The sequence below is a fragment of the Syngnathus typhle genome, linkage group LG22 (assembly GCF_033458585.1).
Source record: "Syngnathus typhle isolate RoL2023-S1 ecotype Sweden linkage group LG22, RoL_Styp_1.0, whole genome shotgun sequence".
Classification (NCBI taxonomy): Eukaryota; Metazoa; Chordata; class Actinopteri; order Syngnathiformes; family Syngnathidae; genus Syngnathus; species Syngnathus typhle.
Window position 1 is genome coordinate 4,708,902 of NC_083759.1, and position 23,656 is coordinate 4,732,557.

General features: G+C 40.2%; 4 protein-coding genes across 7 annotated transcripts; 2 read left to right on the top strand and 2 right to left on the bottom strand.

The window, feature by feature from the left end:
* Positions 1–840: 840 nt before the first annotated feature.
* On the top strand, positions 841–6,012 carry stmn4 (stathmin-like 4). The gene is made up of 6 exons (XM_061270339.1): positions 841–982; positions 3,008–3,070; positions 3,153–3,248; positions 3,322–3,527; positions 4,434–4,625; positions 4,823–6,012. Exons 2-6 carry the CDS (start codon positions 3,058–3,060, stop codon positions 4,880–4,882), a joined length of 567 nt encoding a protein of 188 aa, XP_061126323.1. The 5' UTR covers positions 841–982; positions 3,008–3,057; the 3' UTR covers positions 4,883–6,012.
* A 2,560-nt stretch (positions 6,013–8,572) lies between these two features.
* il17a/f3 (interleukin 17a/f3) lies at positions 8,573–10,510 on the bottom strand. The gene is made up of 4 exons (XM_061270340.1): positions 10,217–10,510; positions 9,926–10,137; positions 9,016–9,159; positions 8,573–8,846 (listed from the first exon to the last, which is right to left on the bottom strand). Exons 1-4 carry the CDS (start codon positions 10,223–10,225, stop codon positions 8,729–8,731), a joined length of 483 nt encoding a protein of 160 aa, XP_061126324.1. The 5' UTR covers positions 10,226–10,510; the 3' UTR covers positions 8,573–8,728.
* A 153-nt stretch (positions 10,511–10,663) lies between these two features.
* mcm3 (minichromosome maintenance complex component 3) lies at positions 10,664–22,268 on the bottom strand. Of its 4 annotated transcripts, none has more exons than XM_061270298.1 (18): positions 16,552–17,622; positions 16,236–16,348; positions 15,779–15,987; positions 15,566–15,696; positions 15,239–15,477; positions 15,017–15,125; positions 14,689–14,842; positions 14,388–14,519; positions 14,115–14,323; positions 13,867–14,041; positions 13,659–13,785; positions 13,348–13,498; positions 13,124–13,264; positions 12,932–13,044; positions 12,788–12,861; positions 12,519–12,618; positions 12,246–12,450; positions 10,664–10,831 (listed from the first exon to the last, which is right to left on the bottom strand). In XM_061270298.1, the coding sequence occupies exons 1-17, from the start codon at positions 16,624–16,626 to the stop codon at positions 12,252–12,254; spliced, it is 2,451 nt and encodes an 816-aa protein (XP_061126282.1). In that variant the 5' UTR covers positions 16,627–17,622; the 3' UTR covers positions 10,664–10,831; positions 12,246–12,251. The 4 variants fall into 4 exon arrangements, with proteins under 4 accessions (XP_061126282.1, XP_061126283.1, XP_061126284.1 ...); XM_061270299.1 differs by lacking the exon at positions 10,664–10,831 and adding an exon at positions 10,851–11,403; XM_061270300.1 differs by lacking the exon at positions 10,664–10,831 and adding an exon at positions 22,128–22,268 and having other exon boundaries at positions 11,732–12,450; positions 16,552–16,651.
* paqr8 (progestin and adipoQ receptor family member VIII) lies at positions 17,693–20,769 on the top strand. The gene is made up of 2 exons (XM_061270323.1): positions 17,693–17,834; positions 18,729–20,769. Exons 1-2 carry the CDS (start codon positions 17,734–17,736, stop codon positions 19,846–19,848), a joined length of 1,221 nt encoding a protein of 406 aa, XP_061126307.1. The 5' UTR covers positions 17,693–17,733; the 3' UTR covers positions 19,849–20,769.
* Positions 22,269–23,656: the final 1,388 nt, after the last annotated feature.

The following is a 23,656-nucleotide window of genomic DNA, read 5'->3' on the forward strand; positions in this document are numbered from 1 at the left end:
ATATTTGCACGCTAATTATTCCATATGAATTTTTGCATGACCTATATTTGTAGTCGTGCCATTTAGTGGTCGTTGCATCATTATTGGAGGTTCAAACTGGCGTACTGCAGATGTGATATACAGATGTGATCAGTCCAACAATGATGATAAAATAATAAGAGAGAAAAAAAATGATCTTTGATTAAAACAGTGAATTCTCCTTCAGGTGCCTTTTTCACACTGCACTTAGTTTTTTTGCTGTTCACAATGATGCTCTTTGGTAAGCTAACCCATATGTGGAAGTAGTTGCTAAAGGGTCTATTAGGACGTAGAATTGTGCAATACCTCCGCGACCTGCAAAACTTTAATAGTTGCATCTTTGCACGCTGCAGTACATGCATATTTGTTTTGTAGACTTTAGTACTGCCCAACCTGAAAAGAAAAATCTTTTATAAGTATTCTGAGGTCGCCATGGTAATGCTATTTTCTTTCTTTTAAAAATTGCTCTCAAAAGTATTTCAAAGTTGTAATTTTGAAGCCAAACACTTTTAAGTCTTGTTGTTGCAAGAATATGTAGCATGTGTTTCTCTCCATAAACGCCTCCAACTTACTTGTTTACATTTAGGAGTTAAATAATTACGTGCATCTTCCTTACTGACACACGTCCATGCTTGACCATTTCCCGACAGGCCGCCGCCACCCATCCCCTGCATCCCCTGAAAATGCACACACCCCTGCGCTAGATGATAAAACACCGATTGTGCCACCCACCCTTCAATGACGACACAAAGAGCCGATGGCCCTCCCTCCTGCATCCGCATTCTCCTCTCTGACTGGACGAGAACCCTGGATGCTGGCAGAGTCTCTGACCAATAAGACTTCTCCAAGGTGATGTCATGGAGGCAGCAGTGATGCTGTTGCCCGGTGCCTGAATCTGTGCTGCCAGACCGGGGGAAACCAAAGTCGCCAGTCCAGCATCAGCAAAGACTCTGCCAGCAGGGGGGTGAGTCTCAAATCTTATATCATAAATGATTACATCTGGATTTTCATTAAGGGTTTTTATTGAAGATTTTTGGATATAATGACTAAAATATGCAATTTTATTCATCAGTGCGATTGAATCGGGGTGTGGGTGATGGGGAGAATGATGAGAGCTCGATGTGCCCACAAAGTGTGTGTGTCATTTATTATTGATAATCCAAATGTGGCTTTGTGTCTGATTTGGGGGAGTAAAGGTAGAATGAGGGCGAACAACAGGAATGTGTGTGATGTATGTGTATGCAGCAAAATGGGTGTGTGTCTGTGGTCATGGTGGTTAAAAGGTCACTCATTTGATATTTAATCTTGCTTTTTAAATGATGTAATCGTCAGTGATGGGTGTATAATTAATGAGAAAGGGGACTTTTTTGTGAAATAAAAAAAAAAAGACTGCACTCTAAATTGTCCCACTTTATGAGTGTCATGGGTTGTTTCTTCATAAAGGTTCATAATGGCTGGACTGTGTGCTCTTGGGATCTTATTGCAGTTAAAACATTGTGAGAATGATTTATTCTTTATACCTATTAAATATAATTTTTTTGAAAGGATAGTAGGCTTTCCATGTATAATAAATGTAAATGATTTATTTTTGATTGTGGAAGGTTGAGCAAAATATTCAATTAAATCATTTTGTAATATTCATGAATAATTCGTTTTTAAGGAACTATATGGAGAAATGCTAAAAAGTAAAATATTGATTTATTTAACAGGGGACAATGCACAAACTTTTAGTATAAGCAACTCATATACTGCACGCATCTCTATGATTCACTTAAGGAATATTTTATAAACGGAGCCAACTGTTATTGAAAAGGGAATTTAAAAAAGTCACGAACGATGTAGTGCTTCACTTGCCTGACTTCCATGCAGTCAGCTAGGTTGGTTTCTCACACAGTGAATATTAATGATATATAACAGCCGCAATAACACAATACTGATTCCGGCTTTGCCAGTATTGCGAGAGTGCTGCATCATAAATCTTCCCCTTTACATGTTTTCGATTCGATTATCAAGGGTGTACCCCGCCTTTTGCCTTAAATCCGCTGGGTATAACAAATGGGTGATTATTATGGCTAGATTACATTTTTAAGGCGTACCTGATGAAGTGCCTTTTATATTTATTGACAAACAAAAGATGAATGGTTTCCTTCTTGTCCACCAGGAAGCGAGGCATTGATTTGAAACCTTGGATCTTACATCAGAGAGAAGCGGCTGTGTGATTCATGTCGACATGCAATAAAAAAAAAAAAAAGTAATTTTAGTTATTACGGAAAATTACATTCGCTTTGTTGTTTTATTGAAGATTTGAGATATTGAAACAGTAAATCACAAGTAATAATAGGAATAAAATTATAATAAAACTGGTCACTATTGTATATCTGTTGATCATGATCCAACAATTTTTGTTTTTCAAATTACAGTGCATTATTTATTGTTATGATTGAGTATTGCGAGCAGGTTGTACATCATCTTCCTTATAAATGATTTACTTAAAGTGATGGATAGTTCTAGCGATGTTACCCGCTTTAAAAAGTCTCATCATTGATTAAATTGAACTACTCCTGTGATGTCTGAACCACTTTCATCTTAGCCTTGCCTATGGTCAAAAGTAATATTTAGTATTTCTGTATGAGTCACTGCTGGGTATGAATATCTAAATTCTCATCATTTCTCCAGGAAGTTCCCGGATAATAATTATTCAACATTTCTCCTAAAAACTCTCCTGCCAATAATTAGGAGTGGGTGTGTGAGTAAGTGTGTGTCTGTGTGTGTAAATGCAATTCATTATTCATTCTCACTTTCTCGGTTGGTTTCGCTCTGTCTTTAATTAAACTGTCAGAAGCTCCCTGGCAGGAGAACTGTTCTTCATAGACTTGTCCTTTCCTTTTCCGCTTTCTTTTATTGTTCAGATGAAGCTTTTGGAACTAGAGAAAGTTGGAAGATTGCTCTCCTTTTTTTTTAAATTTGGTCATAATTTGTTCCTCTGCAGACTGAAAAGGATCTCAGACATCCTTCAGAAGCAACATAAGCACTGAGAAGATGACTCTTGCAGGTAGATTGACAAGTGTTGTTTTATCATGGGTATCATGATAATCTGTTGGTATTACTGTAAAAATTGTTTGTGTATCCACCAGCCTACAAAGAGAAAGTGAAAGAGCTCCCCCTGGTGTCTCTGTTTTGCGCCTGCTTTAGACCACAGAATCTAGAGAAGGCCACATACAAGGCAGAAGGTAAAGCACATCTTCAACCTAATCTGACATTAAATAAAGACTAAAGTCCAAATGAATCATCTTTACATCTCAGATGCAGTGGATTTGGGATGGAGTGCCATTAAGGAGGTGGAGGTCAAAGAGTTGAACAAGAGGGCATCGGGTCAGGCCTTCGAGGTCATCCTGAAGCCACCGTCATTTGACGGCTTACCAGAGCTCAACGCATCTATGCCTCAGCGCAGAGACCCATCCCTGGAGGAGATCCAGAAGAAGCTAGAGGCAGCCGAAGAGAGGCGAAAGGTGGGCAAGGCGAATTATACACAGTGACATCTGTGTCACTGTATATAATACAACCATATACACAGCACAATAACAAAGTTTGCACAACTATTTACTATTTATTTTAGATTGACTTTTATATGGCCACCATGTAGCATGGCCCCTGTGCAACTGTTCATTTTATGTTGAGAGGAATAAATAGTGAAGTTTTCCATTCCACTGTCAGATGGGATAGGCTTTATATGGAACTATTGAATTTTCCAAAATATCTTGGAGTATAATTTAATATTATAATAATATAATATTAGAATATAATATAATGAATTAATTAATTTAAATGGTTTTTTATTGTTTATCAATGATATATATATATATTTAAAAACAAGTACAGTAGTATTATAGTAAAATGAAAATGAGAATTACTTAATTACCAAAAAAAAGACTATATGCTGTACGGCGCTGGACCTGTCTTTGACAAAAGCGTTAACAAAGCCAGATGGACAAACTCAAACACTCGAGCGTAACCTTGGCATTGAACTGGCCTCTGTGTGTTGACTGATTTATAAAGGGAAACGGTTGGCAAGAGATAAGAGGAAATAGGGAGGGTGTGCTCGGGTGGATGGGAATAAAGGGAGGAAGAGGGAGAAAGGAACGATGAAGACAGACATAAAAAGGCCAGTGTTACAATGACACACACACAGGTGCTCATTTCAATGAGCATTTTGGAAAGGGGAGGAGAAGGTGAGGTGAGATAAATTATAGCCCCTTCCATTTTTATGTTTATGCGTTAAGCAGCGAGACATCCATTTCTGCTTAATGTTCTGTTTTGCTCAGCATGCACGGATAAATTGTACCAGTCACCATCGGTATGAATATTTTGTGACATGATCTGTCGACCCATATCATAAGTTCTACATGCATCTGCAGTGTCAGGAGGCCGAGCTGCTGAAGCACCTGGCGGAGAAGCGGGAGCACGAGCGAGAGGTGATCCAGAAGGCCTTTGAGGAGAACAACAACTTCATCAAGAATGCCAAAGAGAAGTTGGAGCAGAAGATGGAGGCAAACAAGGAGAACAGGGAGGCTTTGTTGGCCGCCATGTTGGAGAGGCTGCAGGAGAAGGTACGAGCGACATTATTATTTGAACATTTAGGAGAGCATTTTATCACCGTGGCGACCCCACTGAAAATTGACTTTCTTTTCCTCAACAATCTTGAAATATTCATGAAGGCGAGCTGAGACATTAGCTCATCCTTAATGTATTAATGAATGCAAAAGGTCTGATGGTGCCACCAATCGTTCCTCTGTTTGCTCTGCAGGACAAACATGCGGAGGAGGTGAGGAAGAACAAGGAGCTGAAGGAGGAGGCCTGCCGATAGATGAGCGCAGAGAAAGAAAGGCTGATGAGAGAAGAGGTCCACAAAGAGTAGATAGAGATGATTTGTGTTTGATTTTTTTCCAAATCAGCAATGCATAGCGATCCAGGAGGGGGAAAAAAAAGAACTCGTAAAGTGACTCAAAAGAAGAGAGAAGTAAGACTTTCATATTTGATGTATGTCAGAATGAGCTGTACAAAGAAGCTTAACTAACGCTTAATGTTGAACAAAATTCGCTTTTGTTTTTCTCAAGACGACGGTGGACGGGGCATTTTAAGCAACATTTTCGTGTACCCAATAGAGAGGATGCGAGCGGTATCCAAAATATTGCTGACTATTTGCATTTTTTAAAGAAGTCGCATAATCATACATGATACACAAATTTTTCTGCAGGCCTCATGTGAACTGACATGAATCAGTAAAGAATAATTGAATAGAAGGATCAAAATAGTGTCACTAAAATTGTTCCTGCTTTTATAGTTAATCCGCTTAATTCTTAGTTTTTTCGTACCGCAGACTAACTAGCTGAGCTTGGGGCTAACTGCCTATTTAGTGAGTAGCAGGGTAAAGGAAATTAGCGAGCACACACGTTTAGCTTTTGCGCCTTCTGTATATAAAGTAAAAGCATTCTTACCAGGGATATGAAATGTGAAAATGATTCATTTCAAGTTCGAATTTGTCACCGTTATGGGATTTATCACACTGTTTAGAATTTGGGAGTTTAAACTGCTGTATTTTGCAATTTTCAGGGTCTTTTAGCGGATTCAATGTAGTGTGGTTGCTAACTAGTCTCAAACATATACAGCACGGATTGCACTCTTATTTTATCAAGCACAACTCAGAAGCACACATACATACATGACAGATCAAGTAAACACGTATTTCGGTGATTTGGATGCAAAGTTTGACGGACAGTTTTGTTAGCATTCCTCTTTGGCATGTGTCGCTGTGCTCTGTGAGTTAGTGAAAGATACAAAAATAAAAAGATCAGAAAAGATTGATGTCATTTGCTTAAGTTGTCGCGTTACTTTTGTTGAAACGCTGAAAATGTTTGCACAGTAATTTGGAAAAACTGTGTTGATTTGAGTGTATCCATTTGGCATGGTCAGTAAAACAAAATCAGCTTGACTGAATGCTATTGTGTTGGTGGTTGTCATTATTTTTATTTATTTCATGTGATGTCACCGGTAAATTTTCATCTATATGATCATGTTAGAATATAAATATATAAAAAGTAATGAATGAATGAACGAACGAACGGATGGATGAATGAATGAATGAACGAACGAACGAACGAACGAACAAATGAATGAATGAATGAATGAATGAATGAATGAATGGATGGATGGATGGATGGATGGATGGATGGATGGATGGATGGATGGATGGATGGATGGATGGATGGATGGATGGATGGATGGATGGATGGATGAACGGATGAATGGATGAACGGAGAACGGGATGGAAGATAGTGTAGGCTCGTGAGTGAACGATTCGTTCAAAAGATCCAATTCCTTCAGTGAACAAATCACTTCCTTAAGTTCAACCAGTAGGTGTCGGTAATGCGCATTGAAGCTGGTGCCACCTCGCCGTAAAACAAAACGAAGAAGACCATTATTTTAATAAACATTTATGTTAAAACTTGTCTGGTGTTTTATTCCTTGTTTTTATTTTTTTGGGCATGAAAACAAAAATCTGACATTTGGTTAACTGCTTTATATGACAATATGTGTTTTACGTTGTGTCCCCCAAAATAAAAAGTAGTCAAATACACATTCTTGACACGTACAAAAAATTATTTGGTACACTTGAAAATGGCGGTGTACCTAATTGAGAGTCCGAGTGACGTCACAGATGAACTGGCCAATCAGAAAGTGGGGGTGAGGGCGGGTGTGGCACTTTTCACTTTCAGTTAAGCTTTGGCCATGATTTTTCCCTAATAAACTGGCCTGTTATTAGGTACACTTGAAAATGGCGGTGTACCTAATGGAGAGTCCGAGTGACGTCACAGATGAACCAGCCAATCAGAAAGTGGGGGTGAGGGCGGGTGTGGCACTTTTCACTTTCAGTTAAGCTTTGACCATGATTTTTCCCTAATGAATTGGCCTGTGATTAGGTACACCTAAAAATGGCGGTGTACCTAATGGAGAGTCCGAGTGACGTCACAGATCAACCAGCCAATCAGAAAGTGGGGGTGAGGGCGGGTGTGGCACTTTTCACTTTCAGTTAAGCTTTGACCATGATTTTTCCCTAATGAATTGGCCTGTGATTAGGTACACCTAAAAATGGCGGTGTACCTAATGGAGAGTCCGAGTGACGTCACAGATGAACTAGCCAATCAGAAAGTGGGGGTGAGGGCGGGTGTGGCACTTTTCACTTTCAGTTAAGCTTTGACCATGATTTTTCCCTAATGAAGTGGCCTGTGATTAGGTACACCTGAAAATGGCGGTGTACCTAATGGAGAGTCCGAGTGACGTCACAGATGAACCAGCCAATCAGAAAGTGGGGGTGAGGGCGGGTGTGGCACTTTTCACTTTCAGTTAAGCTTTAGCCATGATTTTTCCCTAATGAAGTGGCCTGTGATTAGGTACACCTAAAAATGGCGCTGTACCTAATGGAGAGTCCGAGTGACGTCACAGATGAAGCAGCCAATCAGAAAGTGGGGGTGAGGGCGGGTGTGGCACTTTTCACTTTCAGTTAAGCTTAGACCATGATTTTTCCCTAATGAAGTGGCCTGTGATTAGGTACACCTAAAAATGGCGGTGTACCTAATGGAGAGTCCGAGTGACGTCACACATCAAACAGCCAATCAGAGTGGGGGTGAGGGCGGGTGTGGCACTTTTCACTTAAACCAGGGGTGTCGACCTCCAGTCCTCGAGGGGCCGCGTTCCAATATGTTTTCCAAGTTACCCTCGTTAAACGCACCTGCGTGAAAAGATTTGTCATTTTCACGTTCTGCAGGAGCTAAAACTTTTCACGCAGGTGCACTTAACGAGCGACTCTTGGAAAACATGTTGGAACGCGGCCCTGAAGACTAGAGCTTGACACTTGTGACCTTTGACCATGATATTTCCCTAATAAAGTGGCCTATTAGGTACACTTGAAAATGGCGGTGTACCTAATGGAGTGTCCGTGTGATTACCTCGTTAAGTGCACCTGCGTGAAAAGTTTTAGCTCCTGCAGAACGTAAAAGGAGCTAAAACTTTTCACGCAGCTGGGCTTAACGAGGGTAACTTGGAAAACATATTGGAACGCGGCCCCCGAGGACAGGAGTTCGACACCTGTGACCTTTGACCATGATATTTCCCTAATAAAGTGGCCTGTTATTAGGTACACTTGAAAATGGGGGTGTACCTAATGGAGTGTCCAAGTGACGTCACAGATCAACCAGCCAATCAGAAAGTGGGGGTGAGGGCGGGTGTGGCACTTTTCACTTTCAGTTAAGCTTTGGCCATGCTTTTTCCCTAATGAATTGGCCTGTTATTAGGTACACCTGAAAATGGCGGTGTACCTAATGGAGTGTCCGAGTGACGTCACAAATCAAACAGCCAATCAGAAGGTGGGGGTGAGGGCTGTGGCTCCATTTACTAATGAAAAAAAATAAAAAACGCACAAAAGAGTGCCGTTAAAACCCTGCAAAATTTGAATAGTCGAAAGAATTGCAAACTAAGGAACATTTTTTTTTAGTATTTTTATTTTTAATACATCTTGTTTATTTTTTCAAGTTTCAAGCTCAACACATTTATTTTCAGTTTCAAGTTTTATTTTTTCATGTACAAGTTTTTCATCTTAAACAACTGGAGGAGGCAAAATGATTCCAGCTTAGTAACAATGAAAGTGACAAGCAAGTCAAACAGTGCGCCTTACGCATGTACAACCCACTGTGATCGTTTGTATTTCTAGTCTGAACTTCATTTTCTTTTTCTTCTTCTTTGTCAAGTTGCTATTTGACCTTTGGTTTGAAACTCTGCAATGAGAAGGAGAAAAATGTGGGTCAAGTTAATATGACTACCAATTTTTTTTTTAATAGGGGCTGGTAATAAAAAGCATGCATTACATCACATGTATGCAATACATGTAATATTTTAGATAAACAAACAAACAAATAAATAAAAAAATACATCAGAGGTTCCCACCTGTGCAGAACCAAGACCTGGTACTTGATAGGTTTGACCTCTAAGGTTGCATCCTCCTCTCCACTGTCTTGGTTGAGACAAGCGGAAGTTAGACAACGTGCATCGGAGAGCACCCGAGGGAGACGAGATGGCACAAGGGACTCTCTGGAGAAAAAGATTGGTTGGAATAGTGCCACAAGAAAATAACCACCACCCAGGACCGGTAAGCAGAGCTGGCTCGTGGCATAAGCTGTTCAAACATCATATGTACAAAGATTTACGTACTCTCCAAAGCCCAAACTATTCAATTTATTTTATTTGAAAGAAACAACAAATCAGCCCAACATCAAACCGATTTAGATCCACGCTTTGAACGTACCTGAAGGTCTAATTGTATCGTATTGTATAGCATTTGTATTATTAGTCATAGGCTCGATTCAGAGTTCAAATTTTGAATAGTTTTCTATGTATCTAATTATAGAAATTATTATAGGTAATACAATCATATAGCCTACTAGGTCCATTATTACATTACCATAGTGTTGTATTGACAATACAATTTAAGTGCTCCAATGAAATGTCTGTTTGAAATAACATGATTTAACTATATAACTTTAAATCCACCTGTTGCTGGACCTAACCGTTAATTAAAAATTATTACTAAAGATATTACTATATTAGATGTTATATTATTTATATTACTATTTGATGTGCTAGGGACCTAACCGTTAATTAAAAATTATTACTAAAGATATTACTATATTAGATGTTATATTATTTATATTACTATTTGATGTGCTAGGGAAAATAAATCAACAGAATTTGGGCCAAAATTTAAAAAAAATATTAGTAATTGTATTTTTGAATTTAAAAAAAAAAAGCAACTGTATTGATTTGTGTTATTTAAATTGAGTCAATGTGTCTTGCTCACTTGTAAGTCCATGGTGAGAGAGAGATGTTGGCAAAATTTGGGACAGAATCGGCGACCATCAAATCGCCTGATTCATGCAGGAAATTTTCCACCACCAGTTTCACTGTCCTTCTCTTATGTCCACCTTTACGACCCACCCGGACTTTGTTTGGTGGACCTCCGTCGGTGGCGTGCAGTGCAGTAGCCAGACTCAGAAACAAGACAACTCTTAACTAAAAAATAAATAAAATCTCAGGAACAATATTTACAAAAATGAACAAATTAGTTGATAATCAAAAAGACTTGACTTACCACAAGCATCGTCGCACAGTCCGACTGCACAGAAAGCTTTTTTTTTTTTTTTATTGTCTTCTACAGTCCTTTTATCGCCTCATTTTTTTTTTTTTTTTCAAAACCACTCTCTTGATGAGCAAACCAGATTAAACTTTGTTTGTTCTTCCCCCATCACAACACTACCAACACCTCACATATGTTTATTGTGGTTGTGGTCATGAATTAGCCAAACAAGTTCAAAGACCATGTGACATATCAACGTGCATCTCGAAACAGAGGAAGCTGTAAAATGGAGCACTGCACCTCGGAACCTTTTACCAAGCGGCTGAGTCATGAAGTATTCAAATGTTTAAGATACTGAAAGTAGATAAGTGAGATTTTGGTGGAATGGCACATTATTATTATTTGAGCAGGGATGAATAAAAATAAGCAAATTTAAAATGGAGGAGAGAATAATGTTAGATCTTTAACCAAAATATAGTGTATGAAAACTAAAGGAAAACTTTTTTTTTTTTTTTTTAATCTGCCAATTTATCTTTTATAGTACCCGGGGGATTCTACGTAGGTGTGACATTACATACACTTTCATATCCCACACAGCTTATGAATCATGCGATAGATGTTCTCCATGACCTAAAAAAAAAAAAACATTCATGTCATCTCAGTGGTTACAGGAATGACAGCAACACATTTAGACTACACAAAAAAACAAAAACAAAAAAGACTCATGTGGCAGACATCTTTGCAATCAGATGTTCTGGGTTTGAATCTCACTGTAATCACAATTTCTTCACATATTTCAAATTTTCGGCTCATATGAAATGATGTCATAACATTTGACCTCAGTGAAAATTCAACCTTGAGTCATCAGAGGAAAAATTAAACGGTTTGGGGAAAACAAAATTGGAGACAAACAAATCTTAAGGAGATGACATGTGATGACACTGTGTTTTTATAAGATGTTGATTACCTTTAGAAAAAAAGTAAAAACATTTTTTTTAACAAGCTCTGGTATGAGTCATCTGTGGCTTTCTAAACTCAAGACTGTGCATCCTGGATGAAGGTGGTAGCAAATACATTCTCTTCTGCAGACTGATCAAAACTATAGATAAGCACAAATCACAGGTCGAAGTCAGTTAAGGACATTGCTTGTAGGAGTTGTGCCAGTTGTGCGTCAATATGCACAATTACGCTCATCCTTGAACCTGAGACGTTAAGAAAAAAATTAATACTGTTGCACAAATGGACACCCAATATTTTATGAATGAACTAGGCAGGTAAAGCTCAGAATAGCAATCAATATTGAGGATAGAGTACTTTAAATCAAATGATAAATTATAGCCACTGTGTCCACTTATGGCAAAATAATAAATATAACCAATAATTAAGGTAAATTTAAATTACTACTATTATTTTTATTAATATTTTTGTGTTCATGTCAGAAGGCCACAATCTTTTTTTTTTTTTTTTATGATCATCTAAAAGAAAATATTATATCTTCATGTGAACAAAAAAGGCACCTCGAGTCATGACTGGGTTTCTACAGCAAGTGAAAGATTTTATGACTTTTTAATGTGAAGTACAATTTAAGACCAAGTTCAATAATGTTCCCACAGTGCCATAAATAAACTTGCCTTGTTTACGTAAAGCGCTAGAGTTTCATTTAGAGTTTCCACATTTAGAGTTTCCACAATCGGCATGTTAGCTGGAGTCATTCTCTCTCTCTATAAATTTTCTAAAGAATGTAAATTTTGAGACTTCAGACTGCTGACAATCATAAAATCCTATATTTGTGATATGTTTCAACTTGCAGCCCTGATGAGAAATAAGCGATACTAAAAAAGGAATGGATAGCTATTGGAATAAAAAAATAAAAATAAAAAAAACAGTGTACAAATGTATTTTTATTCTTTTTCTTTTTTCTTTTTCAAATTGCTTCCACTCTATTTACAGGATTCAAAGGGGGAATTGTAAATGATTGCGTTAATATGAAAAACACAAATTCTTTAGCAGTCCATGGAACATAATTGACAGATTCAGAATTGACCTGTTCTCAGATGAGGAAGATGATGTCATCAGCCACCATGACCTGGTTATCATCCTGCATGCGAGTCAAAGCGGCGCGGACCTCCGCCTCGGTGAAGCGCACCCGACGCTCTTTGTTGATGCCATCCATCAGCACCTGCATCTTTACCGACTGAGCGTGGGCAGACTGGAAAACGGCCAACAGGGACGACTTGAACTCCTTCAGCCTAGCGGGAGGAATCACAAAAGGAATAGTTAATGTTATTTTTCGTAATTTCGAATTTAAGGCACCCACCTTTCAGTAGAGAGCTCAGCGACCTCAGCCGGTGAGGCGGTATCCATTTGTCCCTCCTGCTCCTGCGTCCGCTTGGCTTTTTTCCCTGCAGAGGCCTGAACTGAACAGCACAACGACAATGTGAGACTACCATCAAATTTGAAAAATAAAGCTAACAATCGAATTAATAAAAATGTCTCAGGTATTAGTTGAATTTCTGCCATTTTACGTTAAGAATTGTTTTTTTTAAGAATGTCCTTTGTGTCACGTTTGTTAATGAATACACTTACTCTCAGGGACTTCCTGCTCTTCACTGAAGTCATATGGACTGTAGGGCTCGCTGCCTTGAGACCCACGGCGCACCCTTCAGGACAAATAGATTATTGCAAGCATCTGAAAAGACAAATGGCAAAAACATTGGAATTTATGTGTACCTCTTTGTCTGAGATCTCTGTGACTGCTGAGTAGATGCCTCCTCTTCCGGTTCCTCTTCATCCGAGCCAGACGCATGTTGCTTTCTGGAACGCTTCTTTTCTTTCTCGAGCACCTGCATAAAAGCATTGTCACATGTTGCTAAAAAAAAAAAAAATCAATTTGCTATCTGCGTTAGCTTGATCTGCACAAACCTTCTTGAAGTAAGCGAACTGGACGAGCTCAACCGCAACTTCAGAGTCTTCAATCTCAACCACTTTGCTAATGCGGGCCTTGGCGTGAGCCGTGGACAGACGGATCAGGGTCTCCAGCGTACGAGCCGTCACTGGAGACGTCTAAACAGAAAACAGGACATTTGAAAATTGCGTTCTCTTACTGTGCAATGTCGAATAGATTATTTCTCAGCCCGACTGCTCACTCTGGCAATATCAGCACTCAGCTGCTCCTGGCTCCTCAACCTTGAGTACTCTTCTGCGATATGATTGGCCGCCTCCTCCGTCAGCACCGGCGTCACCCCCTTGGCGATGTGGATGTACTTCCTCATAAATTCCTTGCTGACAATCTTCTCTCTGAAAGATTCCAAATCTGTCACATTAAGCCATTCAACAACCTGAGACACGAATGAGAATGCTGAAAGAAGATTCGATCCAATCGGGTCATCAACAATGGAAGCAAAATCAGCGATGGGCTCTTCTATAGTTACACAAAGGCAAAAAATTAAGATTCTACCTCTTTTTTTTATTTCCATGCAGCAGGTTGTTGTGTTTCTCAAAAACCTGCAGCTCTTCGTGCTCTTGCGCCACAACATCTGGGTCGTCTGTGGCCAGGACGTCGACTGAGCCGCCTAGAGCCATTGCTAAAAAATCATCATAAAGAAATCTAAATAAATAAGCGGAACCTTCATGTTTATTTTCTGGATGAAGCTGAATCACAGTACCTGCACCCTCCTGCTCACGGGGGTCACGATAGCGGTGCATCCTGAGGACGTGGTCAGAAATCACCCGGTCCTGCTCCGGATCCATCTGATCCAGCACGATGAAGAGGAGGTCGAAACGTGACAGCAAGGAGTCCTGCAGTCCGATGTTCTCCATGGGGGTCTTGTACTGGTCATACTATGAGAACAAAAGAGTCACAAGGTGAGCGTGTACTGTTCAGGAGGCGACATGGATTCTTTTTCGAACTCACTCTGCCGTAGACGGGGTTGGCGGCCGCCAGAACAGAGCAACGGGCATTAAGGCGGGCGTGGATGCCGGCTTTAGCGATAGTGACTCGACCCTGCTCCATGACCTCGTGGATGGCCGTGCGGTCCATGTCGGACATCTTGTCAAACTCGTCGATGCACACCACGCCGCGGTCAGCCAGCACCATGGCGCCGGCTTCCAGACGCCGCTCCCCTTGAGGCGGATTGAAAGATTAAATCGATCTGATCGGACAAGAAGGAAATGGAGGATTTCCTACCGGTTTCCTGGTCAGTGGTGACAGCAGCGGTCAAGCCAACCCCAGTGGAACCCCGTCCAGTGGTGGGGATTGCTCTCGGTGCGGTGTGGAGAACGTAACGCAGAAGCTGAGATTTGGCGACAGAAGGGTCACCTGAAATAGATCAATGCGCAACAATATATTATTTAAAGGTTGGAAAAATGCAGTAATTTGTTCTACGTGACTCCACAAGTGTTAACAGTATTCTCTAATATTGTGTGGATGGAATTAATATCAATCCTCCTTTGTGTGTACCCCATTGAAGCAAGGCTAGTTCTCGTACCAATGAGCAGAATGTTGATGTCTCCTCTGAGTCGCGAGCCGTTTTCCAGCACCTTCTCCACCCCACCAAGCAACATGCAGAGAATCGCCTTCTTGATGTATTCGTGACCGTGGATGCTGGGGGCCAGTGAGCGAGCCAGCTGATCGAAAACATTCTGGAAGAAAGCGGAAAAACGAGCCTGTTAATTGAAGACCACTAAAAAAATGTTAATTGATTAGCAAATTAATCGACAACTACTTTAATAATCGAGGAATCATTAAGAGCCATTGTACATATTTTCAGTTCATAGGAATGATTAAATGAAGTAATTATGAATGCCAGGACTTACGCCAGAGCGACTGCGACTGAAGTTTCGAATTTTGCTGATGTCTTCGGCACTGAAGGTTGGGGACACTTCCTTGCTCATCTGTTTGACATTACAGGCGATCATGATAGTCCTGGGCCCCCCAAACAATAAAAAATAAATACATAAAACAGAAATGTAATAATATCTTTGTAGAGTGCAAATCAAATCAGGAGTGTTAGCAAAAAGTATTAATGGAGGTTCTACCTGAATGTCCCAGATGTGAAGCCTCCCTTCTTTCCAGGCAGGCAGCGGTACGTTCCGATGACCTGCACTCTGTCTCCTGGTTTGACCACGTCCACTAAGTCATTGTCCAGAATAATGTCCACAGAGCGAGGCAACTGGCCCGCCGGGGCTTTCTCCGGCATCTCCTGAACCGTGATGGTCTGGTGGTCCTTGTAGACAGATAGTCCGAACTCTGTTTCTAGCGGGTTGTTCTCTTCGTCCTGTTTGGAAGGACCCGAGAGGGAAGATTGGGGATTGATAAGAGTGTGTCCCACTGATAGAAGAGAGCAAAAGTATGTGTTTATATACCTTGGTGGGGTAGATGGAATTAGAAGGGAAAGCATCCAAAGAAGTCATATCTGTGTACTTCCTCTCCATGGTCTTGTTGGTGGCGGGGCAATAGTGGACACTGCGCACCACTTTGGGGCGCACGAGAGAACCTAAGACAAATTGAGGGAGTATTACATTAAAAAAACAAAAAATGTATGCTTTAAACTTGACAGATATCCCAAAGACACTCACATTTGGTGATGATGCCCTCCACACAGACCATGCTGCCCAGCAGCCTGGAGGTGAGCGTCCTCGGGGTGACGTGCTTGGTGCCGAAGCTTCCTTCCAAGCCGATGTTGAACTCCTCGTACTGTTTGGCGTAGGTGGCGTCCACCGAGGCCACCACGTCCTTCAGGGCCAGTTGGAAGGCCATCAGCTCTTCAAAAGCGTTGTTCATCAACCTGGAAGAAAGAATGAAACACTGAGAAAGCTGCACAAGTTATTGAGCAAAACTATTGGGACTGTCCTATTCCAATCACATTATAATTGCAATTTAATAGACAAATATTTATTAAGATTTATTATATTAAGAATTTTGTGTAGAACATTTAAACTAATAAGGTCCCAACTGCTCTGTATGACACCCAGAAACACATACTTGACAAAAAATAATAATAATAATAATGTCACGTATGTTTATTATACTCACTTGGCAGCCCGTGCTTCATTGCGTCTCCTCAGGTCGTTAATGTTGACGATGAGACGAGACTTATTCTCGCTGATCATGTCACGGACTTTGCTTTGGTAAACGGCCTGGTCTTGCTAAATTACAAAAAACAAAATGCACGTTTAAGTTTCCTCTCAAATATTGAAAAACAACCGAGACAGTTCGGACAGTCTAAAATCGGTAACATGAATAAGCTTATTTCTTAAACAGGGACCAATCGTCACTTAATTTACACATCTCGATTAATATAACAACGTGAGCCACATTATGGTGATCGGGCTAACATAATGAAACTTACATCATCGTCCAGAAAATCCAAATAATCTCTCTGTGCCTCTCTCATCGAAAGGTCATCTACAACATCGGTAGCCATGATGCAAGAGTTTGAGTTTATTTAGCTGGGGAGGGAAAAAAACGCTATTAAATGCTAAACAAATCCGACCGACGTGCAGCTTTCTAAAGTTTGTCTGCACAATGAAGACTTTTCGCGCCACGACGTCGTGACGCAACAAGAACGTAACATGGGATTGGTCGATACAATTCCGTGTTCACCACGGGTTCATTACGGATATCCAATGACAGTCCTTTGCGTGTCCATGTGACCCAGCCCTACGAAAAACTCCCGCGAAAATAAAACAGGAAGTGAGTCCCGATAAGGAAAGCGCAAGAACCGTAAACTAGACAATTTCAGTATTGTCCAGAAGAGGGCGGCCTGCTTTTTTTCCTTATTCACTTGTCACTGCATTGCACTGTCGATTTCGAAACATTTGTTTGCGAAGATAATATTGCACGCACTTTAATAACACAACCACACACGCGCTACTTTAAATCCCCACTGTGAGAGATTTAAATAAATATTCTTCCTTGGTATTGCATAATAGGGTTTATGCATGTTTTGCGACAGTCATTTTGGTGGAGTGGATTTTTTTCTGATGTAAAATATCTGCCATGACTCACGCACTTTTGGGAAAACACCTGCCTCCACGGGATTTGTGGGTAATGTAGTTAATAATTTTATTTGTCTGAGAATAAGCGACTCAGAAAATGGATGGATGGGTGGCTGGATGGATGTTTTTTCAAGTTAATTATTGTTCTTTTTTTTTAGGTAGACTTGTGTTTAACTTCAATATATTATCGTGGGACGTGTTTCTATTATTTCTGCTCATTCAGCAACAAACTATTGCAAGCATCTCATCCACATTCCTACATTTTTCGACTGATTCACCTTAATAATAATAATAACTGGCATTTCGAAACACAACAAAAGATGTCGCCATACATTAAAAGTCAGCATGCATTTGACATACATGACAAAAACAAATGACATTTTTTTTTAACTTTTAAACATGAACACACAGTTCTGATGATTCGTGGGAGGCTCAGGGGCGTTTCTCCATAGTCACATTAACACCGCCTACAAACTTCCAAGTTAACTATCCCTTTTCCTTCTCAAGCTTCATGAATAAAACCTCCCGTCCACATGTCATGTTCCAAACTGGCGAGTAAAGTGTCGCTTCATTTGTGTCGACTATCTTGCAGAGACGCGCAACTCCAGGTGGACAACGGGTTCGATCGTGACAGGTGAGGCACGCACGGATCACGTTTGATTTCATTATAGTAAAATCTGGTGCTTCTAACTTGTTTTGAATAGCTTCAGAATTACTTCATGTTGCATAGTTTTTCAGTAACCTTCGTTATTATTATTATACTAATAACTAAGATCATAGGAGTTTAACTAGGGCATGTGAAATGTTTGACGAGCCAACGATTGTTTCTCAGGTGCATATTTACCTTGCTGACAGCAGTAGATTAAGTTATTGTGTGCATATATACTTTACGTGATACTCTATTCGCAAGTTTAACTGCATATATTTTGTCCTGTAGACATTTGTGAAGGAATGTCACTGCAAATGACCTCACCTACAATGCGCCTCCCGTAATTGTTCATTGTTGGAATAAGCAAATGTTTTTTGGGGAGGTTTAAGAATGCCACGTGCTGCTGATTCACTGGCCAATTTTGCTTTGCACACAAATCCCGTGAATAAGTTCATTGTGGGGGGGAAAATGCATCTCTGTTCAAATTGTTTTGAGTTGAAGAGAAAAGCAAGTGTGATTTCAATTGTGGGGTAACTATGCCATCCATTCATTCATTTGCTACAACTCATACTGATTGTGGATACAGGCCGTTTGTTTACTGCAGAGTCCAGCTCGATTCTACTCGTCTTGTGTCAGTTTTCTACTTGTACTACAGAAAACTGCAAAAAAAAAAGAGAGATATTGTATGTCAACAAACAGAAGAAAAGGAGTAAGCAGGTTACTTTGAAGGGGATAAATAAAAAAAAGTCTCAATACAGAAACTAATCTGCATAACCACTGAGCATTTAAGTCAAATAAATTTGAGTTGATTTAAAGGTGTGGTGTTAGTGTGGCACGAGGAAGTCATCATCAATTCACAATTGATTTTTTTTTTTCCAGCGTGATCCACATTGTCCACTTCCGTGTCTTCCATCTGCAAGACCCAGCAATGTCAGGAGAGTTTCTCCAGCGACTGAGAACCATCATCCCAAGTGCAAAGCAGATCGGCCAACTTCTTCCAGACCTGGTAGCTTCTTCCTTGCAACTGCCCAGCCCCACTGTCTCTTCCAGTCAAGTCCCCAGCTTGTTTCGGGAACCTTACATCTTGTCGGGATACCGTCCTGTCCACCAGAAATGGCACTGTTACCTCTTCAGCCTCTTCCAGAGACACAACGAATCTCTCAACGTGTGGACTCACTTGATGGCAGCCCTTGTGCTCCTCCATCAGTGGTGGGCTAAAATGGGAGCCGTGGGGTACACCTTCACGGCAGCATCTCTACCTTTATGCCTCTTCTTTGTGTCTTCACTGACGTATTTGTTTTTCAGTGCAGCAGCTCATCTCTTTCAGTCTCACTCTGAGCATGCACATTATTTATTGTTCTTCCTGGACTATGTGGGTGTGGCTGTTTATCAATACGGATGTTCCCTTGGACATTATTTTTATACATCTGAGCCAGCGTGGAGAGCCAGCTCCATTGGCTCTCTATTCTTGCCCGGCGCAGCTTTCTTAGGATGGCTTTTCTGCGCTAGCAGCTGTTTTGCCAAATCTAGATATCAGCGGCCGTATCCCGTGGGTCGTAAAATTTGTCAGCTCATCCCCGCCACTCTAGCATATTTGCTGGACATCAGTCCTGTGATGCACCGACTTTCAACTGCGGCCTGGTTCGAGGAACCCTCACTGCCCTTCCACGCCCTCCAGGTAGCTTCTTTCCTTTTGAGCGCCGTCTTCTTCTCCTGCCCCATACCTGAGCGCTTCTTCCCAGGCCGCTGTGACTTTCTGGGCCAAGGTCACCAAATCTTTCATATGTTTTTGTCCCTGTGCACACTGTTTCAGCTGGAGGCACTCTTTTGGGATTATGTCAGGCGGAGGGATACGGTGGTGGAGACATTTGGGGAGACACAGCTGTGGTGTGCCTGTATATCCTTCCCCGCCCTGTTCCTGTTTTGCATTTTGACAGCACTTGTAACAATGAAGCACAAACAAAACCAACTAAAGGGTCAAAAAGAGAGAGACAATTAAGAAATGTGTGTATAGAGCTGAAATCAGAAAAGCAACGGTATGAAAAGCAGCAATGAAATGCAAATTAAATGTGAAGTATTCCAACTGGCATGTCATGGTTATTTTCAAGTATGCAAAATATTTCACAGCTGATCCACGGAAGAAATATTTGCAACATTGTGCAACACTTTCCTCGATGAATCATTGCTATTGAGCTGCTGAAGGAATCTCATCTGAGTGAGTTGCAAATAACAGTTTGTTGCTCTACAACAATTTTTCCCAATTATTTATCATTAAAGAAATTCCCCCTTGGTTGATTTAGATGGCATTTTAGGCCATGAGATAGTACACAATTATCTGATCGGACTAGTCAGCTCAATTGTGAGCCAAAATGCGGGTCTGTTTTTTTTTTCTCAAGCATGCAGACCAGCTGGCTTCACAGAATCATAGGGATGCCAGAGAACAATACTGCTAAACATTGGAAAAATGACAACAGCGTGACCAAAGCTGATTATGCTCAATGTGTCCTCCGCTGCAGTTGATTATTTGAATAAATTGTCCTGCTGTACTGTGTTAAATTATACACCACAGTAGAATCGAGAGCAATACTGGTCACTCTTGGAATATTCTGTGTTTCTCTATATTGTCTAAATTCTGCCTGTGAACTGAGTGACTTTTTTTCCCTGATGTGCAACTTTGCTTATTTTCATTATAGTCAAATTTTGATCCAATGAACTGAAGTTTAAATGGTGTACAGTATCATTAATATATATATTTTAAGTGTAGCGTTTAACATATTTTACACAATTGGGACTAGGCCAGATGACCAAACAGGAAATAGCATTTTTATTTCTAAAACAATGTTAGCATTTTTTTTCCTCCTTTATAATGTGTTATGTGTAAGTTAATAAAGAAAATTAATTAAATTATATTCCAACCAGCTATTAACGAGTTTGAATATTTTTATTGAACCTGCTTTGACATCTAGCAAAACACGCAGTCAGCGCAAATAAAACTGAAACAATGTAAAACTATGTTGGTGTGTCAACTGTCTTCATCCGGTTTAATTTAGATTAACATCACCACGCTATCACAATCAAAATCTAAACTCCAGCTCCTTATAACCCCATGAAAGTAGGATCCATTATATTATTGACCTATTCTACCTTTATCTTGGCTGCACCTAAAACATGCAAGGGTGTGTCTGGCTCATTATCGTATGACACGACAAATGAAAAAATGTTGAAGATTCCATAAAACCATACTTAAAGAATATGTAGGTTGTTTTGACCTCATCTTACAAGTCAAAGCACATTAGATGATATGTAGGCGGAAAAATGGACTGCTGGGTATGAAGTTATGTTCAATAGAATTCATTAGTATAATTCTGAAGGTCCACTAAAAATAACTTTATAATTTGCTGTAATTTGTTCCATAAAGGGACTGATAAAGCATTTTTATGGCAGTTTCCATCCTCCCCAATCAAAACCTCAGAGAATGGATTACAATTGTATCTAACTAGCAGTGTTAGACTATATCAATTTAGATGTTTACTCCACCATATGTATTTCGCACTCCACTGTGACATTCCATTAGAGCTGAGTATTGCAATGACCAAAACCAACCAGCAGGTGTCGCTTCACCTACAAGATATGAATGGAAATAAGATTTGGGGGGGTCATTCTCATTTTCGACGTGTTTTTAAATGTTTTGCCTATAATGAGGTCAATACTACAATACAGGATCAAATACTTCTATTTTGTCCTTTTGATGATACACCCCTGCGAGCATTTTGACGTCTATTAGACATCTAGTTGCTAACCAGACGTCTCGGCTAAAACACGTCTAAAAGTTGTCTAAAAGTGTAACAAACAGATGTCTATGCAATAGACGTCTAAAATACGTCTAAGACGTCTATTAGAAGTCTATGCTATAGGCATTTTTTAGACGTCTATACAGATGACACAAATTATCATACAATTCAAATACCAGTTTTACAACAGTGCCTGGATTGCGGATGCAGGAGGTACGTAGTAGGTGCACAGGCGTTGCTCTCAGGTTGAGCTTAAGTACAATGGGCTGGTTATCAAGCTTGTGCGAGCACCTCCTTCAAGACAAGCAGGACACCAATGAAAATGAATCCCTCCTTCAAGTACCTGCCTTTTTGCAACGCATAATACCGTGACATGACCTGAATGACTGGCAGCAGTTGGTGACACGAGTGAGTCAAGCAGCGCACACTGGTAAGTGAGATGCATTGTACACGTGACACGTCATTTTTGTGACAGAAATGATCTTACCTGGATCATTTTCTCAATTGGTGGTGGATCTTTTTTTTTTGTTTGATTATATCAGAGCACGTCCACAATGGCTCCGATTCCAATGTTCGACATGATGTCGTCTTTTTCGTCTGCTGAGGCGGGCATCATCTCCCTCGTCATCTTTCTAATCCTCAGCATTAGTCTGGTCGCCCTCTGCACGATTTGTCAGAAGTAAGTCAAATCATCATACACCGCCACACCTTTTGAAGGATCGTTGTATATGTCGGATTAATCATTACCAACAAATACACATTTGACTTGTGCTGTAATATCATTTTTGTCCACTCATAAATGCAAGACTCTACATGGCTATTAATCTCCTTCCCACGACAAAGCTTAGACTTGTCAGACTTGATGGGTGGATTTTGTGGAAAGGTGTTGGCCTGTTTAAAAAGAGGAAACAAGGGATTTAAAGTATTACAATCGCCAAATGCCACAACTTGGATCATCACGGTAACATCTTTACGGCCGGACAAATGACCCAATTGTAGAAACATATTTTGGACGCACCTAGATATGCATTTGCGTGTTTCCACACCCACCACTGCCAAACATACCAGTGACGGAGGCCCGGTGTGACTGAGTCGATGAAAATGCACTCTTATCTGCTGCCGAGTACATTCCTGGAGTTGTTTGTCACTCAAAAGAATGAAATTGCAACAGCGGCTGTAGAGATAGATAAGAATTATTTTAGTTGTTACCTGATAAAAGAAGCAAAATGGCTTTGATTTATTTACAAGATCACTGCGTCTTCGATTTCATAACATATTTGGTAGCGCATTCTTTCAACTTAAGGTGAGTTCCACGCCTAAGTGGTTGAACCGTGTGATTTCAACCAGCCAATCCGCAAATGAAGTTATCGAAGCGAACGATTTTACCTGCATGGTAAAATCCTTACATCTCATCACTTTTTCAGAAAACAAAAATACGGCTCGTTTGTTGACATTAACATGTTATTATTGTGTTAGAGAGCAAATCATTTTCAACATTTTAGACTATATAAGCCCATCTATTTTCGATATCTATTTTATTTGAATCACAGATCCAAGTGAGGACTGACAATTAAAATTGATTTGCGAGAAAAATTGGACTTTATGCCTAACAGTGTTGGTATATTTCTAATGATTGTCATTATTTTTATATTATGATTACATATTTTTGGATTTTTTTTTGTAGTGTCCACTTAATCAGAATCACACACACACATCCCACATACTGTCACACCCTTGGAACAAGCCCTAACTTTCTTTTTTGCCATCTTCAGGAGCTCCAGCACCGCATACGATGTGAACGGAGGAGGCACGGCGGTATGAACTGACTCGTTCTTCCTCTTCCTCTCACGTCTCACTCTGAATTCCATTCATGATGCAGCGCCCTTTAAACGAGCAAGTTGTTACTCTGGAATTGCAACTATAGCCTCATTAGGTCCAAGGAAACCATGAAACTTTGTGCAAATCAAGGCTCTAAATAACTTTTTAGCTTTTAAATAACAAATTTGGTATTCAGTG